The sequence below is a fragment of the Molothrus ater genome, chromosome 1 (assembly GCF_012460135.2).
Source record: "Molothrus ater isolate BHLD 08-10-18 breed brown headed cowbird chromosome 1, BPBGC_Mater_1.1, whole genome shotgun sequence".
NCBI classification, from domain to species: Eukaryota; Metazoa; Chordata; class Aves; order Passeriformes; family Icteridae; genus Molothrus; species Molothrus ater.
The window spans coordinates 93,411,645-93,434,744 of NC_050478.2; the positions used below are offsets into that span (position 1 = coordinate 93,411,645).

The 23,100-nt window shown below is 43.4% G+C and overlaps 1 protein-coding gene across 3 annotated transcripts in view; it reads left to right on the top strand.

Moving 5' to 3' along the window:
- Positions 1-23,100, top strand: part of RIPOR2 (RHO family interacting cell polarization regulator 2) — a 53,091-nt gene that overhangs the window by 24,439 nt on the left and 5,552 nt on the right. For 2 of the 3 annotated variants that reach the window (XM_036403530.2, XM_036403539.2), the window contains exons 7-20: positions 495-644; positions 1,533-1,596; positions 5,319-5,362; positions 6,634-6,759; positions 8,150-8,298; positions 9,372-9,501; positions 10,041-10,187; positions 11,524-12,213; positions 14,815-14,999; positions 16,769-16,937; positions 18,372-18,507; positions 19,406-19,567; positions 20,548-20,706; positions 22,152-22,354. In XM_036403530.2, coding sequence (XP_036259423.1) covers positions 495-644; positions 1,533-1,596; positions 5,319-5,362; positions 6,634-6,759; positions 8,150-8,298; positions 9,372-9,501; positions 10,041-10,187; positions 11,524-12,213; positions 14,815-14,999; positions 16,769-16,937; positions 18,372-18,507; positions 19,406-19,567; positions 20,548-20,706; positions 22,152-22,354 — 2,514 coding nt within the window. The remainder of the gene's footprint in view (positions 1-494; positions 645-1,532; positions 1,597-5,318; positions 5,363-6,633; positions 6,760-8,149; positions 8,299-9,371; positions 9,502-10,040; positions 10,188-11,523; positions 12,214-14,814; positions 15,000-16,768; positions 16,938-18,371; positions 18,508-19,405; positions 19,568-20,547; positions 20,707-22,151; positions 22,355-23,100) is intronic. The other variant, XM_036403547.2, reaches the window with a different exon arrangement.

The window sequence follows — 23,100 nt, forward strand, 5'->3', positions numbered from 1 at the left end:
CCCAGCTTCCAATACTACCTATCAGTCAAATATTGCAGCAGCCTTGATCCATGGCTGATATTAGGGAACCAAAGCCACTGCTGACCCTGCTAAATGTGCCATTTACCACTTCCAGTTGCATTTGGCAGTGTGGGTATTGCAATTGCCTTTTAAAGAGCTCTTCCACAGCGAGATGTTTGAGAAGCTGGCTGCATTCCTGCCTCGCTGGTACGATGGGGAGGACACGAGTAACAATGCTTAGAGGCGTGCAGGGCAAGCAGGTGAATTGCTGGCATCTACTGTTGCTCTATTGAGATTTTTACAGTGGAAGTTACTTTCATCTTGTGTTTCTTTTCCACAGACTGTTACACTATCATAGCTTCATTTCCTCAGCCTCTCCATAGGATATAATGGTTTGGCTGAGTTTTCTTTTAATGCAAATTACTTCATTGTGTTGGCTTTATTTTGCTGGGGTTTCTGGGGTTTTTTCAGTACACTTTCCTTGTTCCCACTAGGTGGATGAGCTTTATGAAGCCTATTGTATCCAAAGACGTCTCTGTGATGGTGCCAGCAAAATGAAGCAAGCTTTTGCAATGTCTCCTGCCAGCAAAGCTGCTCGAGAGAGTTTGACTGAAATCAACAGGAGCTACAAGGAGTACACCGAGGTACATCCTCATCAGTTCATTCTTTTCACTCTCACACTGTTTATAAGCCATGGGAACTTTACCACTAATTTCAGGAAGAGTTTCATCCAAAAATAAAACTCATCAAAGAAGAATTAGTATTTGTTTTTCTTCAGGTGAATACCTGATAACTGACAAAGACAGGTTACATGGGCCCAAAGAGTTCTTTGAAATAACAGTTTAGACTCTATAAGAGCAGGATTATACTGAGGAACTGCAGCACAAGAGCAAAAGCATAAATCTGCCCAAACCTACTTAAACTCTACCTCCTTCCCACCTGCAGATGTAGGGATGGCAGCTTGACTGGAAATGATGCGCCTACAGACATATGCTGCATCCTGTGTGTTGTACTTGCTGTGATCAAAATCTATTCTATTAAACAGACAGGAGATGATGAACAAGTGTAATAGTGTTACAGACTTCCCAGCACACAAGCTGTGACAACCTTCCAAAACCTGAAGGAAGAACTGGAGAGGGGCTAATATCCATCTCTCACAGCCTTCTTTCTTAATGTAGTCCATGTTTCTTGAGAGATTAAATCATGCTGGGAGCCACTTTGCCATAGAGCTGCTGCTGTTGGCACAAGTCCTGGCTGGAGAGGACCAGAACAGTGAGTAGGTTATCCTCCACAGCCCAAAGCTTCCCTTTTGCCATCATGAGGATTAGCATGCAGCAGCAGAGAAGCTGCTGGTTGAAGTGTCAAAAAAAGCAAGCATAGCTGCCATTTTTTAGGGCCAGACCTAGTTAAACAAGAAGGATGGCTCTGAGATTGATTTTCTTGCAAAATATATTGAATCTATCCTTACAAACAGACCTTAAAAAAAATCCCAAAGAAGTTGTCTGGCCTCACTGTTCTCTTTTTCAACACAGAACATGTGTACCATAGAAGCAGAGCTGGAAAACCTATTGGGGGAGTTCTGCATCAAGATGAAAGGTAAGTGCCTTTTCACCTTTCCCTTCTTTCTCAGAAACAGTAGCAGTTGCTGCACACATTGTGAGGGAATTGAGACATGCTGTGTAACATGCTTTATGACAGGTGGGGTTTCTCACCCATTGCTGAGCCTTCAAACCCTCTATTCACACCCCTGCCCACTGGAAAGGATTACAGAAACAGGAGCACCAATGCTTACAGACTTTCTGAGATTCTGCTTTTTGTTTTCTAGACTGATTACTTCCCACAAAGACTCCTCCCAACAGCCAAAGCAATTCAGTTTTGAAGACTGCTGTAATTTTTGCCTCTATTTTCAGTAATTCTTTGAGAAGGTGACTGGGAAATTATCTGAATTTCCATGGAGCTGAACTTGAAATTTAAAATAGCTTTTTAATTTGACATCAGCTATTACTAACTCCTTTACTAATTGTGACCAATACTATTTTTGACCAAATGTAAAAAGGCAAAAAGCTGGGGATGGTTTTCCTAGATAACTCTGTGATGACATTCACCTTTCCATTTTATTCCTTGTCTTTATGACAGGGGAGTTTATGGGATTGAATACAATAGACTCAATTTTACTGGAAGCCTCAATGGATCATCAGGTATTGCTAATGCTGTTATCCCTTTAAGACTCAATGTCTTAAAGAAGAGATTGGGAGGGGATATCTTTTTTGGATCTTCAGTCACTGGCATGAGAATAGTTCTATAAAACAAAGTCAGCATCTAAATATTCATGAACTCTTAATTCTTCACTTGGTATCTTGCCATTTAAAACATCCACAGTATTGCTGGTGGAGTGTAGAGAGCTTACAAATCTCATACAAGGTTTTGATTCTGCCTGCCTTGTCGCAGTTGTTTCCTATGATTGCATCGCATAAGATTAAGATTAATCTTAGATTAAATTAAAATAGCTACTCTGCGCTCTCACATTAGAGAAAACAATCGCAGCAGATGTTGGAGTTCTCCTAGCTCCATCCCTCAGGTTTTAGATGAACACACAGAGACAGATATTTCTGTACAAGAACCCACAGCAGAACCACAGCATGGACATGTTGAATGAAGCAATGTCACAGAGTGTGTAAGGGGATTTTCCAGCTCCCTTGGAGCATTTCTTTACTTGCTGTAAATGCAGTGCACAGTTCCTGTTGCTGAAGGTGTCACAGTGTCACAAATGTCTTGTCTGAAGAGGTCTGGCCCCTTCTCTTTTGGATGCCAAATCCTCTGGCAGAACTCAAGGGCTCTGGAGAAGGCAGGTACTGCACTCATGTGCAGGAGCAGAGCACAGAGCACAAGCAGCAGCTGCTTCTGAACACAGTTCGCATCACGTGAAGAAGCCCAAATTAGAAAACAGCAAAGAGAAATGCCATACTAAGTATTCTCTAATTAGGGCATCTGAGATTTCTATCTAGATAGTTTTCCCTAGGAATAGGAATCCTATAGGACAATATAGCCATCGCTATTGCTAAGGCTTGCAGCAGCTCTGGCAAAAAAGCCTGCAGATCACACAGCAAGTTTTCCCCTTAAGTTATACTGCAGCATATCCAGCTAACTTTAGGATCTAATTTAAAATCAAAGCATTCCTCTCCCTAAAGCTTATCTGTTCCTAGCCATTCCAGTGAAAGTTATTTTTATTTTGTGCCCTCTGTCACTTACACTGAAAGCAAGCCAACCTACACAATGCTGTCAGGAAGCAGGGGAGCTGCACAGAGCTTTTATGACTGATACTTATAGAAAAAGAAAAGCCTAATCATTTTGCAGAATCAAGATAATAAATGTGCCAGCAGGCTTAGCTAACTGGTCAGGATTAATCAGTTGTTGAAATTTACCAGGGAAACCGAGTGTGGAAATTCCTGTATGGAATCTGTGTGTCCTGTTGTGATGTACAGGAAAGTGCCCTTATAGCTGTTTGAAGAGCCAGGACAGCAGGAGGTAAAAGCCCAGATGTTTCACTCAAGAGAGAACAATTTGCTAGCCTGACACACCGGTGGCTCTGCTACACAGAGCCCACCACCAGCAGCCAGGAGTCCAGCATCCTGCACACCAGCAGAACTGCACGTGCTGCATGAGCTCCAGGTGGCACTGCCTCCTTACCACAGCCCCATGATCACCCTGTCCCCCTGTTGTTTCATATGAAAGTACTTATGCCCTATTGTCAAGTCAGCATTTAGCCTCCTCTTCGTCATGCTGAAAAGACTTGGCCAGCCTGGTTGGGCCAGTCACAGCTCACATACTTCAACATCCATATGGAGTTTTAAGCTGGAGTTTCCTCACCCACCCTCCCCATACACTGGGCAAAAAAAGGACCTTTTATTTTCCTCACATGCTTTTGGTGATGTGTCCCAGGAGAGATCAAATTCACTTTTAAAAGTGTGCCTGGGGAGAGAGAAGCAGTGGTAGAGTGCTAGTAGTCTTAAATTATTTATTAACAGTAAATAAATTAGAAAGGAATTGGTAATATGAGCTCTGTGCAAGGGCCTCTCTGTTCTGCTGAACACTAAGATGAGCAAAGAAAACTATTTTCTGGTCGAAGAAGTGGAAGAGGCAGATAAGCAGGGACAGCCCATGACTGTATGCAGGGGTTGAGTTGCTCCTACAGTACAGCTAGCAGGACTAATTCATCCCTGCAAATACAGCCAGCACAACTAGGGCTCCTCATACTTGCCTTGATTTTAACACACTCCTGTGTGTTCTGTTGGGGCATCTCTTTCTCTGCCACAGGCTTTGTATGTGGCCTCAAGACGGTTTCTTTGGGCACTGCAATACTAGAGGCATAGATTTAGGCTCACGCAGGCAAAGCTGGGTAAGTTTTTATACCAAAACAAGTGCAATGGCTGCATACTGAGGGGAATATGTGAGAAAAAAGAAGCTCCCTCTGTGGGAAAAACAACCAGTTGAATCCTGTGCAAATGCAGGTCAGCAGGCCAGGAGTGGGGTGGTAATTCCCCTTGGATTTCAGTGTGGAGCCTTAGGAAGCTTTCATTTCATATGCACAGTGCTGATATAAAAATAGCATTGTTATGTCCTACCTTAAAAAACCCCAAAACCAAACATAGATCACAAGTGCTTTGCTGTGCTACTTCTCCTGCTCTGGGGAAAAATGGGATTAATCTGGTATTAAAGATGTCAGTCATATTTTGTGATGCACTTACTATTGAAAGACACGCAGCTATTATGGGAATGATAATGTTATGGAAACACCAAGCAGAAAGAGGCCTGTTGCTTGCTGTGTGTCTCTGAAGATGCACTAAAAAGGGATCTGTGTTGAAGTGTGGAGCTCGGTCAGACAGCGCTGAGCAGCACTGCAGGGGGCTCAGCAGCTCGCCTACACCTCGCCATGGGAGGGGCTCTCAGCTGAGGGTCTGAAGCCAGATGATGTCAGGAAGGTGTTTCTCCTTTTTCTGTAGTTACTATATGAAAGGAAACTTCAGGCTCTAATAGGGAAAAAAGCTGGAAGGTATAAATCTTGCATGTGCAAGAAACCACAGTCCAATGAATTTTGCACAAAATAAAGAAGAAAATTAAGGTGGTGGGTTGTGTAGGTTCAGAGGGTGCACAGGCAGCAGTAAGAGTGGGATATAAATAGCAGCTGGGGGGCTGTAGGAGAGTGTTGGTCTCTTCTGTCCAAGTGTGGCTCTGGGCACCCCACTGCACCCCATTTCTGGGCTCAGCCACACTTGGCAGCCCAGGCCCTCCCACAGCCCCTCTGTGTCTTTCCTTCTCAGGTCTGGCTGGCTTCGCTCGGCTCTGCCCTGGAGATCAATATGAGGTATGTCTGCATCAGTTTGTTTATTAAATAGCCAAAGAATCAAAAGGAAGGCATACCTCTGCTGCTTTTTATGTCATGATGAATAAAACCTTTTCACATCAGCACCTCAATGAACAGCTATTATTTTTCCCATATGTTCTCTGAAAAGCCTTGCGTTCTCTGTATGTCTGCTTTTGTCAGGGCATCTGTCAGAAGACCTGGATTTTGCATTCAGAGAACTGTGTGATAGCTGTTAGAAGAACTTTGAGCTTTTTTTTTTTGCTTTTAAAAATCTTATTTTTGACAAAAGTTTCTAATTCCCCTGGAAAAAATCATATGCCCATCCCATACACATAGAGCAAATGGAACACATCCTTGCAAGCATCCTTTACTGAATGCATAGGCTCTACTTCATCACAGAGCTCAGTGGCAGAGAGACACTGAATAACCATTTCTCGAGACCCAGATGTTACCTGCTGTGAGGCTGCATCAGGATCTCTGGTCATTGTAGTGTTTCAGTAGAGATCATCAGGAGTGTGTTCATTACAGATGGATTAAAATAAATTCCATCTCTAATCCTCCAGCTCTACCAGAACAGAACCAACCTTGCAAGAAACTTGCTTTGGATTGATAGTGGATCCCTGCAACCAGTATAGTACTTCCTAGCTGCCTTGATCACAGATTCATTTGTTGCCACTCTCATTCCCTGTGACAAATGACTCCTGCTTCCTCTGTGGGGTCAGTTAGTTGGTGCCGGTGTCTCCCACCTGGCCCAAAGTGGTCTTCCTGCTCTTGATCCTTCAAATTGGGTTACTGCACTACAGATGTCATCCATTTCTATCATGAGACAGCCAAAACCTCACAGCTGAGGAGGTCTCTGATGGGGAATGGCCAAAAGCTCACTGCCTAGAAAGGCAGATGATCCAGCAAGTTGTAGATGTTAGGATAGACCACTGGTGCTTTCATCCTGCCCTCCCAAATCTCCCTTTCCATGCCACTTTCCCTGTAAGTGGAATTAAATGCCTTGCAGCTTTGTTATGAGTCATCAAGTTACATGAAGTTAAAAATTTGAGTCAGGGGTTCACTAACAAAAGGAGCAATTAGGAGAGCTGAGAGAGATCGATCCTCCAGTAGATTTTTCCTTCTGACTCAATGGGAAGTGGAAGGGGGGCAGCACCTATGCCACCTAACTCTTCCAGCCTTTCTCAGACTCTTTCCCCAGTTCTGTTTTTGATATTTGTGCATCATGAGAACAGATTTCTCAAGAAAATGAGAGGATTTTTCTTTTTCAGATTTTCATGCGTTACGGTCGCCAGCGCTGGAAACTGAAAGGCAAGATAGAAGTGAATGGCAAGCAAAGCTGGGATGGAGAAGAGATGGTTTTCCTCCCTCTCATTGTTGGACTGATCTCCATTAAGGTATGCATGCTGACTCCTTTGCCTGCAAGCAACGCAGGAGTCAAGAACCTGCCTTCTCATGCACCATCAGCAAAGACAGAGAAGCAGATCATTAAACTCTTTAGAAATGAGCCATAATTAGTATTTCTGACACACCTACTAAAGTGCTGTAGTATTGTCCAGTTTAGATACTACAAGACTAATCCATTTGTGAGAGTTGTGGAAGAGATTTTCTTCCCAGACTGGAGTCTTTTCATCACTGATCCATATCTTCATTGCCCTCAGTGTCCCAACACAGTTTTCTCCTGGCTGGAAGTCAATGTGCTTTCTCTTCCATAAGCCTTCAACCTAGAGATACCCATTCTCTCATCCCTGTCTAGAAATTGCTCCCAGAAACCATTCCAGATGTCCCTGGTTAGGAAGCCTAAACAGAAGAATGTCTTGAAAGTTTTAGAGGAAATGGCTCTCTTAGACACTGCAAAGACTTTATGAAAAAAAATGCAGGTGATTACAAAACCCACAACCAAAATAATCCCATATGCATGAGACAGTAGGTTTTCGATGAAAGGCAAGTTGTGACACATGCTGAATCACTCTCCTCAGTCTAACACACAGGTTTAAGGTGGAAAGTTAGGAGAGACCCCCTTTTTATAGTACACAAGAATCCCAGTATTATTAAGGTTAATGTGTATATTCTCTTCCCTTTTTGGACTCTGTCCAAACACTTTCACATAAAAGGCTCAAGAACTGACTTTCAAGCAAACAGCCAAAGGCTGATTTGCTGCATATAGAACTGTCACTCTGAATTCCCAGGCAAATATATCTCTAAATCTGAATAGTGCTCTACTCCTACTGTAACAACATACACAGAGGTGGTTCCTCAACAGTAGATCCGTGGAAGTCCTCACCAAAGGCCATCCTTGGTGCAAACAATTACATGGCTTCAGAGTTACAAGAGAGATATACCTGGAAGAGAGCTCCCTTGGGAATTATTCATTAGGCAAGTTACATCAGGAGATTCCCAGTCAGGAATTTGTCAGCTACTGAGACACTCCATGGCCTCCCTGTTCTCACTCTTCCCTTGGGCTCTGGCTATCATTACTGCAAAAGATCAAATACAAGACTAGATAGGCCCTTGGTCTGAGCCAGTATGTTTGTCCTCTTCTGACTCCTATTAAAAACATAAAGATAACACGGAATCATGATCATATGCAACTATGCATTTCCTAAAAAAACCCCAAAACAAAACCACCATCAAACCCAGATTTTTTCCTTAAGTAATGCAACAGACAATCATATTTTAGAAGCTCTTTGGCAAGGGGGCCAGGCCAGACAATCAAAACTATTATCTTGAGATTAGGGATTGCAATGCCTTTTGTGGTCCTAAATATCCTGTTCTTGTCTCTTACAGGTCACAGAAGTTAAAGGGCTTGCTACTCATATCCTTGTGGGAAGTGTAACCTGTGAGACAAAAGACCTGTTTGCAGCTCGGCCTCAGGTGGTTGCAGTAGACATTAATGACCTTGGCACAGTAAAGCTGAACCTTGAGATCACCTGGTAGTAAGTAGAACTCCTTGGTCAATCAATCAATCAATCAGCCAGTCAGCTGTAAAACTTCAACCAAAGAAAAATGGTTCATCTGTGTGGGTTGTTCTCTCCATATTTTTCCCTGCTGAGGAAGATTGTGAAGGAACTGTGCCCAAATTTGGTATATGAGAAATAGTTCATGGTCAGCCACAGTTTGCCTGCTTTTCCTGTGGTTAAGAGGGTTGTGCCTAGTTTCAGCTGTTAAATAAGGTTTGGTAAGAACTGACATTACAAGGTATGGGAACTGCTTAGTGATGATTGATCTCGGAATTGCCTAAAGCTTACTTCAAAGCTTAAAAATGGGATATGACTGATTGCTCATATATAAATATATATATAATTTCTATATCCATATAATTTTTATTTACATATACATATATATGTATATTTTTTAAAATAATTTTATGGCTTTACACTAGCATAGCAAAGTTCAGGAGGTGGCCCATCTTGAAAAGCTGGCTTTTAAGGGCTTCATACACCACAAGAGTGATGGTAGATGTCTTGGTGTTTTCTATTCATTGGTCAGCATAGGTGAGCTGGTAGCCTTAGGATACAAACCCAATTCTCACTGCATTTTAATGAAATAAGTAAATGTTATTTCTGAAGAAGCATTGATGCATTTAACTTTTTACAATCATGTGTGCTGTTTCTTTTAATGCAATAAACATGAAGGCAGCAATAACAGCTCCTGGTTTCCTTTACAATGCAACAGCTCTATTAATAGTTGAGCACCTTTCTCATTAGCATGTGTGACACTTGGCAACTCAAATGCAAGAATACTTTTCATGTGAGAAGAATAACATCAGACTACACTACATAAATGATTTCTGAGGGAACACTTCTATCAGAACCGAAAACCACACTTCTGAGACTGCTGTCTAATTAACAACATTTTCTTTAAACACTTCAGTTTAAAAACTTGCTACCTCTGGGTTTTGATGTGCTAATAAACCACCCTTTCAAAAATGCTTTCTATGGACCTGAAAGTCCCTCTTGCTCAGCCTAACAACCTCTTATTTTCTCCCCTCTTGCTTGTGTATCTGTAGCCCCTTTGATGTTGAAGACTTGACCCCATCCACAGGAAATGTGAGCAAGGCATCTGCTCTCCAGAGGAGAATGTCCATGTACAGCCAAGGCACTCCTGAAACACCAACCTTCAAGGACCACTCATTCTTTGTAAGCTCTGTTTGGCTTCGTGTTTATGTAATGAGAAACCTTAGAGTAGTTCAAACACTGCAAACATTTCACTGCTTTACATGTCTAAGCTTTTTTTTTGCCCTGGTTCCAGCAGGTTACCCTTACAAATACTTATAAAGCAAGTGCATTCCTAGCTGCTAATCCTAAAAGAAGGTGACTATGATCCTGGCATCTTTGAAACTATGTGGCCAATTAATGCATACCTATCCTTCCTGCCTGACTGCTGTGATGCTTGAATAATCTTTAAAAAATGTGTTTTCATTTTGCAACAGTAGTTAAGCAACTATTATAGCACAAGTATTTTTAAGTATCCTGTGATAAAATTTGCCCCTGTACTGAAGATATTCACAGGGTGTTCCTACATTTTGCATGAATCGAATTCTGAATGCTTAATCAGGCCATCTGTACAGAGATTAACTTTGCAAGTGCTGCATCCCATGCCTGTAACTTAGTACTCTGCTGCAAAGCATTCATTTAACTTGCCCTTCCTCACACCCTCTTTGCTTTAACTGTTGAAGAAATGGCTGCATCCCCTGCAAGACAGGCCAAAGTTGACAATCTTAGATGCTCTTCAAGACACTTTCTTTGACAAGCTTCGTCGCAGTCGCTCTTTTAGTGACCTGCCATCGCTCAGGCTAAGCCCAAAAGCAGGGCTAGAGCTATATGTGAGTCCTGGTTTTTGTTTGGTGAAGGATTTTTTCAGTTCCTGTGTGGCATTTCCATTCCCACGCATGCTTTGTGTGTCGCTCTCTGTTGCAACTCGCTCATTTTGCTGACTGATTAGAGGGCAGGACATAACTGTGAGCCCATGCAGCTCACATTGAATCAAAATTCCTCTTGGTTTCTACAGAGATAATGATCAGAAGTCAACTATCTGTGGGCAGAGAGCAGGGCAGGAGTACAAGCCACCAGTGTTCTTGAAGATCACCTGCTACACTGATTGACGCTCTACATTTGCCTAGTAACATGACTTTCAGAAGCTAAAAGCATACCCATGTCAAGGGAAAGAAGAAATAAACCTTTGACTGTGATTATGTTTAGGGAAAAAAAGCTCCTAATAATACTAGAAAAAAAATTCAAGTTTTGGACACTTAACCCTTAAGCTTAACAACATGTGGATGCCTGCAGTTCTTTCCAGCAAATTGTCAGCAAAATAGTAGTTGCCTTCCATCTGTGTCCTGTATTTCCATGAGTTGGCCACATGAGCTGGCACAAAGCAAGGTTTGTAGGTTAGATAGGCAGGTTGTCACTCCTATAGTGATTTTTTCCCCATATATCAGTCAGAGATGAACATAGATATATATCTGCCCTGATAAGTCTGGAGTCTGCATAGGCTGGTTTTGCTTCTTTAATGATCAGTGTCCTGCTCAATACACCACCAATTCTGCTGACTCATTTGAGCAGAAACTCATGTTAGACAGGATATAACTCTAGGTCAACAGTTGTTACAGACATCTATGCCACATGCAGGACATTGGATAAAAAGAAATAGCACAGTATTATCACCACTTAACCACCACAACACTAGAGAAACTTTTGGAGCAAACTGTGTTACGTTTTACAAATTGCTACTTTAGAAGTCAGAAAATAAGTAGAACAGAAATCTGTAATGAGTAGGAAAATGCAGACAATGTGGTTTATGTACAATCTCATTAAAAAGAGCCCTGGTACAGGAACTAGAGCAGTGCACTGGAAATGCTGTTTGAGAGGATATAGAAGGATGAGCAGATTTCATGACTCTCTCTGGAGATCATTTCCTAGAGCTCTCTATTTAGCAGAGGCATGGCTGAGCCCAGGTTTTCCAGAAGTTTTCATGCTGAAATTGAGGAGCTGTGCCAGATGAAAGCAGAAGTTTGATTTAAAATATTTTCTCCATCTCTCAAGTCTTGAATGCTTCTTTAATCTTTTGCCTTGCCTTTTTCTTTCCTGGGCACATGCTGTTATTTTTTTCCTCTTTCCAATGCTGCATTGATAAACACTTTCTCCCTATTGTCTTTTCAGTCGAATTTGCCAGATGATGTCTTTGAAAATGGCACAGCGGCCACTGAAAAGCGGCCTCTCTCCTTCACTTTTGGTGACCTGCCTTATGAAGATGCCGTGCCCCCTGCCAACTCAGCAGAGTCCTCCTGTGCTCACGTCAGCTCCAGCCCTGACATCACTGCCACCCCCACCCAGCACCGAGCCCTGGAGTCCTCCCAGAGCTCAAGCCTAGACTGTAGCAGCAGCGACTCCCGCAGAGACTCTGTTGCTGAGCCAAAGGACCTGCTGTCCCACGGAGAGGGAGCGGTGGCTGAGAGCAAGAACACCCCCAGGGCAGCTCCTGAAGTTTGCCAAAAGGTCTCTGATGCTGGGAGCAATCGTGTCTTTGTGGAAATGAGTGTCCCGGTGTCTCTCCTGCAGGACACGGATGAAGGCTCAGAACTCAAGCCTGTGGAGCTGGATACCTATGAGGGCAACATCACAAAGCAGCTGGTCAAAAGGCTTACATCAGCAGAGACACCCCTGACCCCAGAGAGGCTGCCTTGTGAGGGATCCATTAGTGGGGAATCAGAAGGATATAAGTCTTATCTCGATGGAAGCATTGAGGAAGCCTTGCAAGGGCTTCTCTTAGCTCTTGAGCCACATAAAGAGCAGTATAAAGAGTTTCAGGACCTGGATCAAGAAGTGATGCATCTAGATGACATCCTAAAAGTGAGTACATTTTCAGAAAATGCTACCCTAAAGAAAATCTGAGCAGGTAGAATGTCCTTGCCTGCCTTGCAAACATCAAAGTAGGCTTTCTGGAGAATAGTAGAATTCCCTGGTAGCAGTAGATTTGCTCCTGCTTGGAGCATCCTTTCACAATGTTGCATTTTTAAACTTTTGTCAGCAATGTGCTTGTCATAGCCTTGTGTCCTCAAGCAACAGATCTTTTGTCAAAACCTGGGGGAAAGAGAAAAAGGTGCTGTGACAGAAGGGTAATTAAATTATACACTTCTCTGAATGCCTTGTGAACCATTGTGAACCACCTCTTGTGAACCCATTGCTTGTGCCATACTGGGGATCAAATATAGCCAAACTTCTGCCTTTGAAATCTGTGAGTCACATCCTCAGTGGGTGTACTTTAGCATACTGCCCCTGAAGTCCATGGAGCTGTGCAAAACTGCACCAGCTGAGGATCAGGCCTTGTAGCCATACAAGCCGAATTTTCTAAATTGCCAAAAGGATTTAGAAGCACAAGTGTCACTGAAGGTTGCTGTCTCCATGTCACCTAGGCATGGCCTTTTCCTTTTTCCCCTCATCCATTTTCATAATGAAAGACATCCTGTCATCACATCAAGATGCAGAGAATAATGTTAAAAATCAGAAGAAAACTGTGTTGTTAATATGTTTACTGCAGGTCACTGTTACTTGTATCTCCCCTGTGAATAACAACTCATGACACGTTACTCTGTGAACAGTATTATATGGAAAATAATCATTTCAAATGCTTCATATTCATATGCAAGTTGGTCTGCTAGTCATTTAAGCCTCATTATTCAAAAATATGGCTGAGGAAGAAGCAGGGACTAATTTATTCTTCTGCATTATCTTTTTACAAAGAAACTTTGTTTACCTCCTTATTTCCATTGCATGGTACTTTCCCAAATCAAGCATTTTTTGACAGCCTGCAGCCCCCCGTTCCTTGCATTATTTATTCCTAGAGAGGTTTGAGCAGGCAAAGGTATCATTACTATTATTTTCTAACTTGGTACAAGAGGTTGACTATCCAAAGGCCAGAGAGACACTGTTTATGTAGGCTGCTTTGATCAGAAGTTACAAACAGACAGACATGGGATGGGGGCAGAGAGGATGGATGTGTGCGGACAGGATTCCTGCACACTCGAGATGGATGCCTCTTCAGATCTGTTGAAGTCTGGGTGTCACCTGTTGATCAGCTCACAAACTGGCACTCAGCATCACCAGCAGCCATGCAGAAAAGGGCTCTTCATGCAGAAGGGTTGAGCTGGAATCCAGCTGTGGCTGAAGAAACCTCTCTTGGCCATATTAGATGAGCAGAGAAAATGGCCCACATGTTGCTGTTTCCATATGCTTGAAGAAGCTGCACTACCAAGCCCTGAAGAAAATGGAAGCTGAAACCATTGGTGCTGCACAAGAAGCAGGATGCAGCACTCATCCTTGTCACAGATGTGTTGGGAAGTGAGTTTGATCAGCTATTGACTGTACAGTCAGTTTAAGGACTCAAACATCCTAAGTGCAAATGTATGACCATTAGTATTGTGTGCAAATGAATTGCAAATGGAACTCCAGCTCCCTTCAGCTCTAGAGCACCTGGTGCTGGATCTGAACTCCTCAGAGGCCAGTGCATTCTTCTGTGAGCTGAGACGAAGTCATGGGTCCTGCTTGGGACTGGAGGATGTGGCCTGTGTAATGGCACCAGTGACTCATGACTGTTTCTGATCAAATAATCACATGGTCTGAAAGATGTTGAAGTCATTGCACCAACCAATGGAGATGATCCCTTAACTTATATCTGATTCTTCAGGATAACCCTGGAAGCAATTGGGCACATGTGGATGAATTGCCGCATGAGGCCAGGGTATTTCATACTTCCTACAGCAACAGCAAGGTTCCTTTGCATTTCTTCCCTGCAGTGAGGTGGGGATGGTTTCCCCCCTCTCTCTAGCAAGGTTAATTTCTGAGTTACAATACTGCCTTTCTCTGTCACCTAGCAATCTGATACCTTATTGGCTTTTCCTTGATAATCCATTTGGCTTCAAAGGCCGCAAAACTCCTTTCATTCCATTAATAAATGTGCAGCTATGGGATGAAATTCATTCCTGGCTAAGGTCTGTTAGAGTTACGTCTGGAATAAATCAGGTAGTGCCATTGGATATGTATAAATTGGCTTCTGTAGCTAGAACAGCAATTAAGGAATGTGCCTTCCCCTTTCAACTTCCATTGCATTAATTCCCCTCATTCCTTTTGGAAAATGCCGAGAGCTGCGAAACTTGGATTCAAGAAGTACTTCTCATTTTTATAAAACATGTTGACTTTTGCCTTTGAGGGTTTTCCTTTGGGGAAGAGAGTGTGTAGCATGAGGAGGGGAGGAGGAATGAAAGGCTTTCCCCAGTTCTCAGGCTTTGATTGTATATGCTATGAATATGAAGGCTTGAAATGAAACACCCAATAAAATGAAGTTTTAAAAATAAAATGAAGAATTTGAAGTTTTAAGCTTTATCAATTTTTTTTCTTATCTTTCTTGTAGTAGCTAATATGTGGGGTTTTCATTGGTTCATTCTGCCTTTGCAGTGCAAGCCAGCAGTAAGCCGAAGCAGGTCCTCCAGTTTAAGTCTAACAGTTGAAAGTGCTTTAGAAAGCTTTGATTTCCTGAACACCTCTGACTTTGATGATGAGGATGGTGGTGGTGTGGAGGTTTGTAATGGTGGAGGAGGTGCAGACTCGGTATTTTCAGATACTGAGATTGAGAAGAATAGGTAAGTTTGTAGTACCTGTCAGCTGTGCTTATGCCAAACTGACACCCTGGCTCTTTGTCACTAACAGGGGATCCTGGTGCACAATTTATTCAAGGAAGACTGACTAATCCTTGATGAGTTTTAGGGTCCGAGGGCTCCCCATGGCTGCTGCATACAAAATCTTTGGTTTCCAGGACCATTTTTTTCCCTCTGTTCAAATATATGCAATCTGTCCTCCAGAGGAGAAGGGTAAATTAAATTAGGCTGACATCAATACTGGCAGAGCCTCTTCCTTGACATAGGTTTGGACCTGGCTTTCCTTGGATGTAATTACTAATTCCTCTGTGGTTTTTCCCCCCTCCCTTTGTCTTTTCTCTCTAGCCGAATGAGTCTTTGCAGTGGATTAAGCTTGTCAGTAACACTAACACAGGGCCAGATTTAAGCAGCATGATGTAGGTTGCCTTTGGAATGTAAGAGTGATGACTGGTACTCTGTTCATGGCCCTGCGTGTTACCTGCCCTTCTTTCATCACTTTTGGTCTTTCTGAGAAAAAAGAAAAAAAAGCAAAAAAAAAAGCAAAAACAAAAAAAAAAAGCTGTGGTGTTGTGCCGTGGCCTGCCATTGTTGTGTGACTTTAAGATGCTGTGCTTCAATCATTAGATCTTGAAAGCATGTTTGCCTCCTTTGAGCTGACACGATGCCCAGCAGGCACGTAAGCGGCACTAGAGCTGGAAAAAAAGAAAGGAACACCATTCCCTCCCTGCCTGTGCTCTCCAGCCAGGGAGCTGTACTACTCACAGCTTGCTTAAAGCAGTTTGAGTGCAATGAGCAACCACTGTGCAGTTCCCATCATCTCATGTCCTCATTCCAGAATAAGGCTTGGTGGGAAAAAAAATTTGGGAAATTGTGTTGCTTGCTAAACTGGCACTCTGATCTCAGTCCAGTCTGTGCTGATTTAAGGATCTAGCTTCAACCAGTTAAAATAGAAATTAAAATTTCTTTTTTTCCCCTCTGGCTCATCCCCAGACAGTGCAGATTCCCGCTTCCATTTTTAGATGTGTAAGTGTGTGACTCAGTGTAAAGATTGCAAGTGTTGAAACTTCTGAACTTGCAGCCAAACACACTTGCCATCTGGGGACTGACCTCAGGCTTTGCATTTAAACACGGGGAGGATCATTTGTACAGCAAGACAATATTGGAAATAATGATTTAAAACACAGTAAGACTAGCTCAACACTCTTGCAGAAACAATTGGCAAAGTAAGCTGTACACATTGTGTCTAAAACTGCATATGAAAACATCATGTCTCTTACTTCAGACGTGGTTTTCCTTTCCTTCTGCAATGAGCCTTAAATTTGATAGCAGGAGGACTCTGCGAGCACAGAGCTGTTCTTAGCAGCTCAGTGCTTGGGAAGGTACAAATTGTCATGGTTCTTAATCCAGAGTGACTGGGCAGGTGATTCATCACAGATGGGAGAAAGCTGTCACCACCAAGGGATAGTAACCACGACAAACCTTGCTGTTGAGGACATCACATCACTCAGGGCAAGCCAGTCAGGGGACAGGTCTGTCCCCTAGATGGGCACATCCCTCCTGTACCCAGGCAGGGCAGCCCTGCTCCTTTGTGGTATGATGTGCCCATCACCAGGTTTCTGTGCACTTTCAGCTCTTCTGCCGTGCTCTTTGCTCATCCCCTTGTGTGTGAGTGGGGCTGTGGGTGTGGGTGTGTGTCTGCTGTGGCAGCTGCCAGCCCTACACTGACCTCCTCCTCCTCCCTGCCTCCTCCCCAGTTACAGGACGGAGCACCCAGAGGCCAGAGGCCACCTGAGCGAAGCTCTCACCGAGGACACAGGCGTGGGCACCAGCGTGGCTGGCAGCCCTCTGCCCCTGACCACAGGCAACGACAGCCTGGATATAACCATAGTTAAGCACTTGCAGTACTGCACCCAGCTCATTCAGGTACCAACCCCACCTCATTTGGGCATTTATTTTAAAATCATTCCTGCCTGCAGGCTGGCAAGGTCAGTGCTGCTCCTGCAAGGTAGTGGGAGCTCAGGACTGGGACAGACACCAGAAGCTGGGGTTGGATGGTGACACCCTGACCCCAGCCAGAGGTGCCTCCATCATTTCCATCCTGGCTGGTTTCGGAGCAGACCTGACATGTGAACTAAGGGGGGCTTGGCATGAGCTGCCCAGGAGGGCTGAGGGGCAGGGCATGGGGGGGACAGGGGCATCCCCTGCTCTGGGTTACAAACTCCTGCTGGCTTTGCTGGGAGGTCCTCAGTGAAGTCGGTTCCCAGTTAAAGCAGCCCATGTCTTCAGAGGTAAAACAGGAACCCTGTCTCCACTGTTTAACTGAGATGAACTTGCAGCATTCAAGAGCAGAGATTAATTTTTGCACATGAGGCAGAGAGATTCTGTCTGCAATAGACACGGTGAAGGCAGCATGAGACAGCCCTCCCTGGGATATCAAAATTGTCAGTTCGTGCTCACAACTAGAGGGGTTTTTTTGTAGGTTTTTTTTCAGAGCACATGCACGGCAAATGCAAATTTAAACATCCAGTAAGTGAGGTCATCAGGGTTTTCCTGACAAATCAAAACATGCTGCAACTTCCTCATCACAATTATTTTACTCTTCCATCTTAGTTAAAATTAGCTTTATTTTCCCAAAGGCTCATTGAAGCAATAGAGCGTGAGCCTGATTCCAGCACCCTTAGTGCTGAGCTGGAAACTCTGCTGACTCACGCTATGAGAAAAGGGGAGGTTTTTTTGGTTTCAATACAAGAGTATTCAGTAAATATGCAGGTGAGCGAGGTGAACTTGAACAACATCCACACACAAAGCAGATCTGATATGAATATTATTTACATAGACTGCTGAAGAAGATGTAGATAGCAGCAGCAGGGAGTATTAGCAAGGATTAATTAATAAATAAAATTAATAAAGGCACCTAAGTAATTGATCAAAGCTGAAGTGGAATAGAGAAAGAGCAGCTTGTGGTCTTCCTCTATGCAGGGTTGTCCTGAAAGTCTATGGCCTGTGTTGTGTGAAAGTCAGACTGATATTCTTGCCTGGCTTTAAGTCTCGTGCTGATGGGTTTCTTTAGCTTTGTGGAGTGTGTAATCAGAAATTACTTACACAAATGGCTACTTGGATTCTCAGGTGTCTGGATGTGAATGTAGATATTGAAGGTGCAAGTAGGGATGCAATATCAACCAGGACCAAAAAATATCCCAACAACGAAAAAAAATTTAAGTTAAGGAGATCCTGTTGTTTGAGGAATGAATTTGTTGTTGCACTTCAGGTGGTTTGGAGTTTTTTTGTTTTTTCTGAGGCTGGGTTTCTTTTTGGTTCAATTACTCCTTTTTGTCTCTTCCCATTTGTCTTCACTAGCAAATTGTGTTCTCCAGTAAAACACCATTTGTGACAAGAGACCTCCTGGATAAGCTGTCCAGGCAGATCCTCGTGGTGGAGAATATTGCCGAGATCAGCACTGAGAACTTGGGAAACATCACCTCTCTTACTGATGGTAAGAAACAGTTTAGGGGCTTTACTTCTGACAAGGATTTGCCTGGGCATGTGTGTCTGCTGAAATAATCACTGTGCAGAGCTCACCAGCAGTGCACGAGAGGCCTCTGTAGTAAGGGCTGGCTCAGGGTCACCAGGAGGTGCAGCAGGCAAGGCAGGTGTCACCTACATCTGTCTTCAGCACTGGTATCCAGAAGCATGCAAGTGAGAAAAGAAAGGACTTCTTATCCAGCTTGATGTGCAGAAGATGGACAGGTGTCATTGGTGTTATGTGGATACTTCCACCTCTGAAGACCCAAATTCTTCTTCCACCTTTCTTTCCTGAGGAAAGGCAGGATTTGCATTACAATATCAAAGGCATAATACAACTTCCTGAACATTTTAATTTTTTTCTCTATGGAGAACTTCTTAGTTATTTTTCTTTTTGCATCTGTTTTAATACTTGGAAGAGTTTGACAAACACATAGTTACCCTTGTGTACACTCTGGCAGGATAGGTAAATACTACAAGGTGTATTTACTATATCAGAAAGTTGAGGCAAAAATTGAGTGACTTACTTGAGGCCATAGTGTAATGCTAGGACAAGGACCAAACTTGTGCAGACCATTTGTGGTGTGTTCCCCTAGAATTTTGTGCTATTTAAAAGGAAGAGACATCAATACCGAGAACTGGATCAGGAGCAAATTTACTCACATTACCATAGGAAACAGAAAAAACACGTTACAAACCTGGGGTGAGCACATGATCATGCTCTGTGAGGGTAATGGCTCAGGGAGACCCAGCAAACAGTAGCTGTTTATCAGTGGGATTGGGTGAGATGTCCTTTATTCTTACCTTCTTTTTTCAAAGCTGATGTTTCCAGCATGGCTTTGTTTCATTATTCATTTTGTCTTCCCCAGCAATTCCAGAGTTTCACAAGAAGCTGTCACTGCTGGCTTTCTGGATGAAGTGTACTGGCCCTGCAGGAGTGTATCACACCTCTGCAGACAAGATGATGAAGCAGTTGGATATCAATTTTGCCACCACTGTGAATGAGGAGTGTCCGGGACTTGCAGAAACAGGTACAAACTGCTGCAAAAAAATGGAGAACAGTTGTGTACTGAGCTTTGTTTTCCAACCCTTCAGAGATCTGTTTGGTCACAGTTCCAAGATCTAATTTGAAAACTAATGCTACAACTCTTGAAACAGTTTTGGCCCCAAATAATGAAACAAACAAAAAAAAAAAAAAGGTGAGGTTAACAGAAATGAAAATACTGTTTTAAGGTTATTGAGCTATCCAGAAAAAAAGTCTATTCCCAAATACAGATTTGTAAGTGATTCAGTGAATCAGGAATCCTTACACTTAATTTTGTGTATCTGTATAATTCCTACACCCCATTACAGGGCACTGGGATGAAATTAATCCACATTCAAGTGAGTTTGTCTGAGCACAGGTTCTTATCCTGTGGAGGTTGTAGCACACCTCAAACTCCAGCTATACTGACTAGCTCTCCCTTGGACAGAATGGGGATGGAGGCTGATTTGCCCAGGTGTCGCCACCTGCACTGTTGATGCCTACACAGGGCAGTGTTCTCCTTCCTGCTCCATGCTACAGCTCTCACAGGCAGTGCCTCAGACCAGCTTTCTGCCTGCCACACTAGTGCAGGAACATGAAAAATAGCAAAGCCAAATCCTGCCTCAGTGGCACTGTGGGGATGTACAGGCAGTGCATATGGAGAGGGGGTTATGATGCAGGATATTGTTCAGGTAGAAATGATGCTCTCTTGATTGCACAGGAAGGTGCGCTAGCCATCTGTAAACTGGCAGAGGTTCATCCTTACAAAGAAATTCTCTGGCAATGAGACCCAGACAGGGAGAAGGCCTGTCCAGCTTCTAACCTAACCACAGCTGAGCTTAGAAACATTGGGCACATCACTTAGAAACATCACTTATCTGGCCTTGCAGATGAGGTTCTTTCTTCCCGGTTTTGAAGTGGACTGTGTAATTTTGCCAGCAGCTTTTGCTCTCACTAACCTGTGCCTTTATCCATGGCCTCCTGCAGTCTTCAGGATCCTGGTGTCTCAGATCCTGGACCGGACGGAGCCTGTCCTCTACTCCAGCATGTCCTCCGAGACCATTACTGTCTTTCAGTATTACAGCTACTTTGCCAGCCACAGCGTCTGTGACCTTGGGAGCTATTTGCTGCAGCTCGCCAAAGAAGGTAGGGTATATAAATTCTGCTGGCTGGTTAGGGAGTACCTCCCTGTCCTTCTGAGCTCAACACAAGGCAGGCCAGCCCTGAGGCTGGTTTTACAAAAGGAGGAGAGAAAAGAGACAAAGAAGTGTCCTGGCTATTAAGTGAATGCACCTGAACTGTTGTGCATGTCAAGGGAAAGGAGGTGATGCAGATAGACTCTCAATCATTTCTATTTCCATATTCAAATGGGAAAAAATTGTTTTGAAAGCACAGTTTTTCAGGGAATGGCTGATGGTTGTGGGCTGAGCCCAAGGTCTGGGAAGTTTTCTGTGCCCACAGCTTGGATGATTGTGGTGGTGTTCACAGGGGTCCCAGAACGAGGAAAGAGACGAGAATCTTGACTCCATGTTTCAGAAGGCTGATTTATTATTTTATGATATATATTATATTAAAAGAAAATGATATATTAAAACTATACTAAAAGAACAGAAGAAAGGATTTCATCAGAAGGCTTGAAAGGAAAGGAATGGAATGATAATAAAATCTTGTGACTGACCAGAGAGTCCAAGACAGCTGGACTGTGATTGGCCATTAACTAGAAACAACTAACACGGACCAATCAAAGATGCACCTGTTGCATTCCACAGCAGCAGATAACCATTGTTTACATTTCATTTCTGCTGCCTCTCAGCTTCTCAGGAGAAAAAATCCGAGCAAAAGGATTTTTCATAAAATATGTCTGTGACAGATGATGTCTTGGTCTTTCACCACCTGTTATGGAGAGACCTTCTGAAGTGCTGAGCAATTCTCAGGAACCAAGGGATCACAGCACCTCAGAGTTTTGCAGGCTCTGCCACCAAGAGCTAAAGAGAGAAGCAGATGCTGCACAAAGTGTGCTGAACTGCAGTCCCTGGCAAGCCAAGTTTTCTTCTCTGTTTGAGAGGGAGTTTGAGCAACCTTGCCTAGTTTTCCTTTTTATTTGGGCATACGAGGGAGCTTTTGCCCAAAAGCCTGGAAGCAAAATGGCATTTCAACTCACCTCTGAAACATATTAGTCTAGCTCTTGTTGGCAGACATCAATCTCTCCAGGAAAAGCTCTCACAAGGATGCTCTGAAAGTCAATACACTGGCAAGGATTTTTGGTCTCAATTGTTAGAGTGAGAATTGACATCTTCCAGCAGAAAGCAAAGATTTGACAGGGGTGTCTGTAGCTCTGGGTAGGCGTAAGGGCTGCACTTGGGCCCATCTTCTCATCTCCTCACTTGAAGAAGGTATGAGAAACTGGCCCAGCTTAAAGCCCAGACAATTCCCCATGCAGACACACTGCCATTCTGCAGTTGCTCAGATGGGAATATTTTCGTATCCTCAGTGTGTGTAGTACAAATCAAGGATTGCTAGAGAGGAAAGGATCAATCCAAAGTGCTGAGAGGACAAAGTAAGTAACACAGACCCTTTTCTTGCACTTCTAGCATCTGTGGTTCAGGTGCTGCAGTCAGTGAAAGACGGAAAACTGCAGCACAACATGTCCAAAATAAACTCCAACAACCTTCCACCACAGCAGGAAGTTTTAAGAGCTTTGGCTTTACTTCTCAATGAAAATAAAAATGAAGTCAGTGAGACTGTGGCATCACTTCTGACAGCAACTGCAGAAAACAGGCACTTCAGGGAGAAGGTAAGTGGCAGAAAATCACCTGTCACATGACAGACCTGTGTCATCATGACTTTTTCTACCTGTGTGTCTCAAATATCTGTGCATATGAAATCACTGATCCAAGCTTGATTTAAACTGATCCAGAGGGATATCCTGTCTAATTTTTCTGCAAATGTGAAGGTCTGTTTCTGTCTTTATGCCAGTCTGCTTGTACCTGTCATTACGCTAAACAGGTACCAATCAAAACTGCAAATACTTACTGAGTGCTGTGCTCTCTAGCTATCTTCCACACTTCAGCATTTCTGCTGCCCTGTCTCAGACTTGGCTTCAGTCCAAGGCTTCAAGGTAACAGTCCCCAGCGCCATGAACATGCAAAGATGTAGGTCTCAGATTTCTTTTTTCCCCAAAGGAGTCTGCCATCTATGGGACTTGCCACCATTTCCAGAGGGGACAGACTGCCTTGGGCAAACACAGCTCAGCTGTGAGAACTAAGATTTGAGTCTATCTCTGATACCAAATGCAACAAGCAGGGCCAGGTTAAGCACAAAAATTAAATAGACGGGAGAAGGAGGAGTAAGAAAAAAATAGGGATTGGCTCCTACCCTTTCATGGCAGACCTTTTCCTGCTATCCATCTTGTTCTCTGTCAGGAAAGAGCAACAGAAAAGGCAGCTGGAAGAGGAAGAGTGGCAGAAGGAAGGCAAAGGGAAGAGAAAAAGTCTTTGCTTTTCTTGTCTCCTCTTTGCTTGCCCTCGCACTTCATCTTCT